The 9,864-nt window shown below is 46.0% G+C and overlaps 1 protein-coding gene across 1 annotated transcript; it reads right to left on the bottom strand.

Moving 5' to 3' along the window:
* Nucleotides 1–8,636: 8,636 nt before the first annotated feature.
* On the bottom strand, nucleotides 8,637–9,578 carry LOC142091737 (olfactory receptor 6C74-like). Its single transcript, XM_075171115.1, has one exon. The coding sequence runs from the start codon at nucleotides 9,576–9,578 to the stop codon at nucleotides 8,637–8,639; it is 942 nt and encodes a 313-aa protein (XP_075027216.1).
* Nucleotides 9,579–9,864: the final 286 nt, after the last annotated feature.

Here is a 9,864-nt window from a genome sequence, read left to right as displayed (position 1 = left end):
TATTTCAGGAACTGGAGCTGAGCCGTTCCTCATCTGGATTTTTATGTCTAAATCTTAAGTCTAAGTTCTCACACCGAAAGAGCCACAGGCACTGGCGTACAGACTGCTTGTAGCAGCAGACGTGAGGACGAGCCAGATCTGCTCTTGCACCTGCTCTGCCCACCCTGCTGTCCCCGAGTTTCCCAGGTGGAAAGATCAGCTGGCGTATTGCAATCTGGAGCCAGCACTAACGCACAGGCAGTGTGGACAAGCACGAAGTTTGGACCTGAGTGTGAGCGTGAGCCTTGAATCTGCCTGGTGCAGGCTTCACTTGTACTCCCTGGCCACAGCAGCTACACACGAGTGCGGTAACACCACCTTCCCAGAAGCCCGTTAGTAAAGTGCATCTGACACGAGTGAATCCCTCCAAAATGTCAGGGTGGTTATTTTAGTTGCATGTTCAAGATCTCACAAATGGTTATGTATATGAGAGACAAGAAGGTCTGGATTTCCTTGTGGCTGGCTGACGCTCCTGTCAGTCCCCTAAGGGAAACATGGGGCAAGCAGAAAAGAATGTTAAATTTAAAAAAAAAATATAAAAAAACCAACGAAGCAGCACAATAACCCACCAAGTCTATGCAAGGACCTGCCTTCACATAAGTAAACTCTTCTTTGTGGGAACAAGGTGAGACTGTCTTGGAAGAAATAAAAGGATAATTAAAATAAGAATACCCCTCCCAATAAAATAGTCATTGTCTGCCAATGAAAGACATCAGGAAAGCTAGCCATGCACCTAAGCATAGAGGTACAGTGCTATTTTAGATTCCTCGGAGGATCTCACCTGCCTTGTGGCTGACACTCCAGAAGAGTACCAATCTCCTGCTGGTTCTGTTCATCACTCATAGCTGTGTCTTCGTTGTCTCAGATACTTGACAGCATCTCAGTCACCTCAATTATTCCCCCAGGAGTTTTGATAGCCCCCTGCCTCTGAGTTTAAGATATCATCTCTGATGCTTCCACATCTCAAGGAATCTAATGTGAAGAAGATCAGTCCACATTCACTGACGTGATATTTAAACTTTCCCCTGTGGTACTGGCAGAGATTCACCTGACCAAAATTGGACTTCTACAGTCCACGCTCATGCTGCCATAGATTTCTATTCAATGGAGAGGCATTTCCAGACAAAGTTTCATCACATCTTTAAGCAGATACCTAAATGTTTCTGTGAAGAGCACCTGTGAAGTTCTTCTTTCTCACTCATGAAGAGACCTTAAGGTGAGTAACTCAAATGTTCATAACAATGTCATAACTGTCTAAAATGACATGCAAGAAGCAGTGTTTTACTTTGGCCATTTTCAGAGAAATTCAGTTGAGGTTGGAAGGGACCTCTGGAGATCACCTAGCCCACCTCCTGTGCTCAAAGGAGGGTCAGATACAGCAGGTTGCTCAGGACCATATCCCCCTGGGTTTTTAAATAGCTCCAAGAATGCAGACTCCACAGTCTCTCTGGGAAACCTGTTCCAGTGTTCAGCCATCCTCACAGTAAAAAAGTTTTTTCTTATGTTTACATGGAATTTCTTGTATTTGAATTTGTGTTCATTGCCTCGTGTCCTTTCAGTAGATATCACTGACAAGAGTTGGATTCCATATTCTTTGAATCCTCCCATGAGGTATTTATACAAATTGACAGGATCCCCCTTGAGCCTTCTCTTCTCCAGGCTGAACAGTTCCAGCTCTCTCAGTCTCTCCTCATATGAAAGATGCTCCAGTCCCTGAATCATCTTTGTGGCCCCTTTCTGGACCCCCTACAGTATGTTCACATCTTTCTCATACTGGGGAGCCCAGAACTGGACACAGTACTCCAGGTGTGGCATCGCCAGTGCTGAGAAGAAGGGACCTCCCTCGACCTGCTGGTGGTGCTCTTCCTAATGCAGCCCAGGATACCATTAGCCTTCCTTGCCACAAGGGAACACTGCTGGCTCATGTTCAACTTGGTGTTCACCAGGATCCCCACGTCTTGACTGAAAAGCTGCTTTCCAGCTGGTCTATCCCCAGGCTGTCCTGGTGCCTGGGGTTATTCCTCTCCACGTGCAGGACCTTGCATTTCCCTTTGCTGAACTTCATGAGGCTCCTGTTGGTCCATTTCTCCAGCCTGTCAACACTTTACCCAACCCAGTTTCAAATTATCTGCAAACTTGCTGAGGGTGCACTTGGTCCCATCATCTGAGTCATTAATGATGATGTTAAAAGTATCAGACTAGAATTTAGTCCTGTAGTAGACCACTAGTGCCTGGCCTCCAGCTGAACTTCATGCCACTGAACACAGCTCTCTGGGCCCACAAGTTCAGGCAGTTTTCAATCCACCCCACCGCCCACTTAGCTAGACCATAATTCCTCAGTTTGTCCATGAGGATGTGATGGGAGGCAGTGTCAAAAGCCTTACTAAGAGGATGGTAAACAACATCTGCTGCTCTCTGTTCATCCACCAAGACAGCCATCTCATTGTAGAAGGCTTTCATGTTGGCTAAGCATGATTTGCCCTTCATAAATCCATGCTGACTACTCCTCATCAGCTTCTTATGCTGGTCTTCCAGGAGGATTTGCTCAATCACCTTCCCAGGGACTGAGCTGGCTGACCTGAGGCTTCCTGGATCCTCCTTCCTGCTCTTTCTGAAGACAGGAATGGCACCTTTCTTCCAGTCATCAGAAACCTCCCTCTATTGCCATGACCTCCCAAAGATGGTTGAGAGTGGCCTTGCAATGACATCAACCAGCTCCACCAGTGGGTGTATCCCGTCAGGTCCCATGGACTTGCCTATGTCCAATTTGTTTGCATGTTCCTTAACCTGATGCAATTTGTTTACGTGTTGCCAAGGATAAGGGACTTCCTTGCTCCAGACTTTCCCACTGGTCTCAGGGTCCAGGGGTTGCCAGTCTAAACAGTAAAGAGTGAGCAAAGGCAGCACTGAATACCTCAGCCTTTTCCATGTCCTTTGTCACCAGGACTCCTGCCCCATTCAGCAGCAGGCCCACATTTTACCTAGTCTTCCTTTTGCTGCTGATAGACCTATGGAAGCCCTTCTTGTTGCCCTTCACATCCCTCGCCAGATGTAGCCGTGCTTGACACTTCAGGTCTCACTTGGCAGTTTCCTTAGTGCCCACGATGAGGAGCCGTGGGGGGTGATAACCTGAGGGCCACGCAAGCAACAGCGATCAGATTGGCAGATGGGGGTGTCTGCCCACTGCAGCACGGAGCCTCTCACTACTATCATTCATCTCTTCCTTCTGTTGGTGGTCAGGCTCATCTGGCTCTCATGCTTCTTTTGACAGAGCTCTCACTCCTTCATGCTCTCCCTCCTCTTTTCTGAGCGTACTAAATGTATTCCATAACTGCAAATCTTCAGGTGGAGCAGTAGCCTTCCTGCTGGTGCCAGAAGTCACCAGCTTCCAGCTTTGGCAATTGTGAGTCTCCACTTGACAATCGGATACCCACAGAGCGCTCCTCCTTTGATACAGTTGGAATTTTGGCTCTTCAAGCTGCACAGTCTTGGATAAGATCTGGACAATCTCTTTCTTGTCATCTCTGATGATGACAAATGGCATACCAGTGGAGCTTCTGTTAGGCATAGCTGTATTTCTGTTTGGAACTAGAGGACTGCAGGGATTACTTGAGGGTAATGTGAAGTGTGTGCTCAATTTCAGCACGTGCAACAACTGATTTGAGCCTAGCAGCAACAGAAAAAATGTAGTACCTCGTATAAACTTCAGATTTTCTTCCATGCTTCGAAGAGCACTCCCCCAAAAAAAGATGTGCTTAAAGTGCTTGCTTTATAATAGTCTCACTAAGAATTCAATCCAAGTTTGCCTTTCAGTAGTACACTTCTCTTACTTAACTTTCAAAATCTGTAAAACAGATGTCTAAACCGGAACTCCTTTGCCTAGTCTTCCCTTTGTCTACTGAAAGGATTATACACCTCCTGAGATTATTTACTCACTTTTCCTCCTGCTAGGTCTACACAGTTTTGTGGACCAGATTTTTGTGTTACTTAAGGCCAGAGTCCCATGGAAAACATCAGTGTCCTGCTTTCATCTGGGAGAGACTTAACTTTCTTTCTGGTGGCTGGTGGGGCGTGCTGTGTTTTGGGTTTGGTATGAGAGGAGCGTTGATGGCCCATTGATGTTTTGGTTGTTGCTGAGTGGTACGTGCACTGGGGACTTTTTGGCTTCGCATGCTCTGCCAGGTGCACAGGAAGCTGGGGCAGGGAGCATAGCCAGGGCGGTTGAACCAGCTGGCCAATGGGGTATTCCATACCATATGACGTCATGCTCTGTATAAAAACTGGGGAGGTGGGGGGCGGCTCTCACGGTTCAGGACACATGGGGTGTCGGTCAGCGGGTGGTGAGCAGTTGCATTGTGCATCGCCTGCTATGTATATTCTATTATTTTTGTTGTTATCATTGTTATTATTACTGTTCTACTTTGTTTTATTTCAGTTATTAAACTGTTTTTATCTCAATCCGTGAGTTTTCCTACTTGTGCCCTCCTGATTCTCTCCCCCATCCTACTGGAGTGGGGGGCTGAGCAAGCGGCTGCATGGTGTTTAGTTGCTGGCTGGACTTAAACCACGACACCATGGACTTGTTCCCATTCCTTTGCCTGCTCTAACCCTATGTTCTCTCTGCTTGGCAGCTGAAGTCAAGGACCAAACTGAGGAAGTGAGTCGTATCCCCTTGCCCAGCCACAACGAGCGTGTGGAACCGGGAACTATATGCAAAGTGGCTGGCTGGGGCTGGACATTGATGACATGGGATAAGACTAGTGTGCTGATGGAGATGGACCTGAAGGTGCAGCATGACAAAGTGTGTGAGGAGTCTTTCAAAAGGAACTATCTGTGTCAGTCTATGATCTGCGCTGGTGATGAGGATGGCAAGAAATCTACTTTCTGTGTAAGTGTTGTTTCGGGTTCCAAGCTTGGGATTGAGGTTGGGTCTAGACAGTCAGGTTGGTTCTCAGGTGGGGGACGAGGGGGATTAAAATGAACTGGATACTTCAGAATGATGTGCCGAGGCTCCTCTCAGGAGCTCTGAAGCTGATGTGCTGACTGAACCGGGGTGCAATTGCCCAACTGTCAGCATCATGTGCCTTTTTACATACCTGGGGATATTCTAGCCAGCCTAGCCACTGCTCCAGCAGGCTCCAGATCTCATGTAAATCCTTTGTCATATCCTCCTGACACAGTGGGATAGCTCGGATATGCCCACATGTCTAAAGTAGGACTACGTTCTTCTTTTCAGGGTTGTGAAGGCAGTTTCGGAACCTCAGACAGACTCCAGGTTTGAATTGCTTCACGGATCGGCTTAGAGGAGTAGTGAGGCAGCTACAAGCCCTGTGGAGCTGGGCCTGGAGGGAGATGGTCGAAAGAGGAGGTTCTTTACACGGAGGGAGGCAAGAGGGCCAGTTTCTTCCTTAGGGCAGGGAAGCTGTGCTCTGACATGTCTGACCTCTCCCACTCCTTTTACCTCACAGGGTGATTCTGGTGTCCCATTAGTCTGCAATGGGAAGGCTCATGGCAGTGTTTCTTATGGACACAAATATCGTATCTTCCCTGAAGTATTTACCAGTGTCCTATTTTGAAGCCTGGATACGTGAAGAGCTGAGGAAGTTTGCGCTCCAAGACCTCCCTGACTCTCCCTCCTCTGACTAAAATGCTCAGTGCCCCGTTTCCACAATGCATCAAAAATCTGCTGACGCTCAGAGGCTTCCAGGGGCAGCTGAAATGGAGTCAGCGATGCCCTCATGGCATACGCACAGGCTTCTGCACTAAGGAATGTCTCCGTGGCAAGGTAAAAAAGCAGGTCCCAAGCATGCACATTTGCACATTATTCCCTTCCTCCCACTGCTGCCCAACAGTGCTACCTCCTGCTCTGCTTTCTGACCACCAATAAAAATATGTTCAAACTTGCTCGTATGTGCAGCCTTCTTGGGCACAGGATGGAACGCCTGAGGGTGAGAATGACGAGGCTCAATGCAATGTGATAGTGACAGTTAGTGAGCTGATACCAGCAGGATATTGTGATCTTTAATGTACGGGATGCCAAAGAAAGCTCTCCTGTGTTATTTCCCTTCGCTGCTGTTAATAACAGAAAGTGTGATTAGTAAATCCAAGGGACAAAAGTCCACTGAAAATCACTGAACAGAAAGGAGAGAGGAATTAATTTTGCCAGTTCTAGACAAGTGGTCTAAGCTGCTTTTGGTATCACGGGGAGATACAGACATTTCTGACATCCTGTTGGCGATTCTATGGCATGAATCCCTACCTGTTAAGCAGACTATCTTTCAGATGAACAATGCCTTGAACACACTTACTTCTCTTCATTACTCAAAGAATATATTGGGGCAATAATGTTTCCGGGGAATTTAGGGCCTTTTTAGACGTCCCAGGCTATTCCATTTTGTCTCCAGCTGCTGCTCCAGAAGGTATATGGTACATCCTGTGTTGTATCACCCAAACCATGGCAATGGCTCTGATACCCTAGAACACTTCTATTTAAGCCATTTTTGAAACTCAGAAGGGCGATTCCATTGAGATGTTCTGGTACGTTCAGCTTGGCCTGCAGCTCCTACTGTATAGGAGCTGAATCTTGTGGAGCCCCTAAGCCGTATCTACTAGCCCTGTTCATGTTGTAGTCCAGAGCATCTAAAGTAGCACAAGATGCTGGTAAAAGAGAGTTCTTCACTAGGAAGTCAGAATGCCTTTCCTGTCCCCTAGGTGTTCCCTCACCAAGTTTAAGGAAAAGACACCAGGTCTCTCAACCATGAAGGTGTCAGACACAAGTATGGTTATGACAGCAACAGGTTTCTTCTCCTGTTCCGAACTCCACCGATCAGGAGCAGGATTGTTTGACAGATGTACCATCTGACAGTTACCATCACATGAGTTGCTTCACCTGATATTCCTTTCCCCACCCAAGTTCTTCCCCTTTACCACTAGCTATCCCCTTAAATAAAAAGCGCTTAGCCCTTTACCACTAGCTATCCCCTTAAATAAAAAGCTTACCCTTTCCTCACTAGCCAAGGTTTTGTTATGTTTAAAGACTTCTTTCATACTTATGATATAGTTGCTCTGGTAATATCTACCTTGTTGATTAGTTCTGTTAAGCTCGTACTCCCCATTTGTTATCAATAGCGTCCTATCATTTCCCATGTTGCTGATTTTTGGCGATGCCCTGAGTCAGGTCAAACTGTACACATATTACACCCCTTTTGCTGTCTGCAATGTCTTCTAATCACTCCTGTTGTTGTCTTCTTAGTGTAGGCCAGGGATGACCATGTGTACACATATCCTAACGCCTATTTTTAGATGCCTATACATAGGTCCAAATCAGGTGCTGAATCCAACCCCTGATGTTACGTAAGATTATTCCCATCCCAGTTTCCTAAAATTTAAATAAGATGGGTTCCAGCAACCATGATATGAATTACTGAAACCTGTACATGTTACAGATTTGACACTGTTTCCTTCATCAGTGAACAAAAATTACAGTTTGTTTCAGAAAACATCTAGCATTCTTCCCACCCTCACTCACTGGATTATAGAGGTAGCTGTGGGAAAATAATGGAAGATTGGCGAGGAGAACTGTAAACATGCTCAAGTGACTTGCAGCTGAGGTGTCGAAAAACACATATATCGTACTAACCGTTGTTTAGCCTTGTGTGTTGGACAAGTAGAACGTCTGTGTTTAGATAACATAGGCCTGTGATAGACTTAGAGGCACCGTACTGAAGACGATTGAGATTCCTGCCCTGCTGTGGGGAAAGATCAAAGCACGGTGGTAGACTACGCCTGTGCGAAACCCTGATATACGGGCGAAAACAGCAGGTTCGGTGATCCTCTAGCATGAACCGAGCCCCGTGGTGCCTGTGTCCCCACCTGTGTGCCTCTGCCAGGGTATCGCTTCAGGGATCTCCCAGTTGGCGAGGTAACGAAAATAAATTTACTCTTTGCATTTCATCCATGGTTTTATGTTTGTTCCTGCATCCTGCCTGTGCCGGCTCACACAGCAGCCAACACTCTTCACCTGCTGAGGCTCAAAGTGAAGTATATATACATCAGAGAAAGATCTATCACACATCACGTATCACTGAGACGCATGAGGATGGAAGGCTCAGGCATTTATTCACAGATAGCTGATGACGTTATTTTTCCCTCTGTCCCATACCTTCCCATACTTTCTGATTTCATTCCATTGAAGGAACTGTTCTGTGTGTACAAGTGGCTCCTTAAATGACACAGTGATGTTGTTTGCACAAAGCCCTTTGTACTTCCCTTCATTCTTCATGTGGACTTGGACTACCCAGCAAGAGAGTGGTTTGTGGACTAGCTACCACTATCCTAAATCATTCAACATGAAGAAAAGAAAACCAGAAAGCTTGTGGCAAGAAAAAGGAAGGAGAAAAACTGAAAGAACAGGTTTCAATAATCTACAGGAATATTGACAACTGTTTGTAGATGGATTGATGAATGGATGAATGCATGGGTGGATGGATGTGTAGGAATAGGTATGTCAGTGAATGGACGGATGTCTAAGGAGGGACAGAAATGTTATTAAATTATTTTCTTTCACGTTCTCCATTGCGTCCACATTTACAACCACCTCAAATTTCTGGGTGTTTAGAAATAACTATACTCCATCTGATGCTCTCCCTTAGGGCCTCTTGCAACTGTGTGTTCCTCAAGCTATAGATGAATGGATTGAGCAGAGGAGATACCACAGTGTTCAAGATGGACACCACCTTGCTGAGGTCCAGTCTGTTGGTCTGGGTGAGGTACATGAAGATGCAGCTGCCATATGTCACAGACACCACAGTGAGGTGAGAGGCACAGGTGGAAAAGGCTTTCTGTCTGCCAGCCACAGCGGGGATTTTGACCACAGCAGCAATGATGTTGATATAGGATACAGCTGTAATAGCTAGGCTACCCAGTAGGGTGAACACTGCTGAGATTAAAATCATGCACTCTAGGACCTTGGTATTTCCACATTTGAGCTCAATCATTGGTGTGCTATCACAGAAAAAATGATTAATGATGTTTGAACCACAGAATGGCATCTGGAAATATACCACTGATGGAGAAAGAATAAGGACAGCCCCACCAATCCAGGCAGCAATCGCCAGCAGGCTGCAGACTTGTGAATTCATAATGGCCACATAGTGTAGAGGTTTGCAGATGGCCACGTACCTGTCAAAAGACATTATAGCTAACAGGAGAAACTCAGTGGTACCTAGCATGAAGTAGAGAAAAGTTTGAGTGAGACAACCCCTTAAAGAAATTGTTTTTTTGCCTAAAGCCAAGTTGGCCAATGCTTTGGGGATGACAGTGGTGGTAAAGCCAATCTCTATGATGGAGAAGTTCCTGAGGAAGAAGTACATGGGAGTGTGAAGATGACGGTTTATCAGGGTGATGGTGATGATGAGAATGTTACCTGTTAAACTCAAGATGTAGGTGACTAATAGGGTGGTAAAGAACACATACTGGAGTTGATCATCATCAGCAAGACCCAAGAGGATGAACTCCATCACTGTTGTTTGATTCTCCATCTGTAGCTTATCTTTAAACAGATAAAAATATTTTGAGGGAAGCACACAAAAACCAAAAAGTAATGAGCGAGAGTCTCCAAAACCTTGTTCCTGAAACGAGCCAGTGTTCCCTTTTTCCTGGGTGTTCTTCCAGAGCAGAGGATTCACCAAGGCTCAATAAGATCTCCTCTCTGAATTGCCTGCTACCCCTCCTCACTGGTTTCTAAGATGAAGTCTACACTGCCTTTCTGAGTAATACTCAAATTCAATGCTAAGCATGCAAAGGCAAATGAATGCACACTGTAGA

Source organism: Calonectris borealis, chromosome 22, assembly GCF_964195595.1.
Source record: "Calonectris borealis chromosome 22, bCalBor7.hap1.2, whole genome shotgun sequence".
Taxonomy (NCBI): domain Eukaryota; kingdom Metazoa; phylum Chordata; class Aves; order Procellariiformes; family Procellariidae; genus Calonectris; species Calonectris borealis.
This window is presented reverse-complemented; position numbering and strand designations above follow the sequence as displayed.

Coding starts and splice junctions, on each gene's coding strand:
- LOC142091737 (XM_075171115.1), bottom strand. CDS start 9,578: ATGGAGAATCAAACAACAGTGATGGAGTTCATCCTCTTGGGTCTTGCT.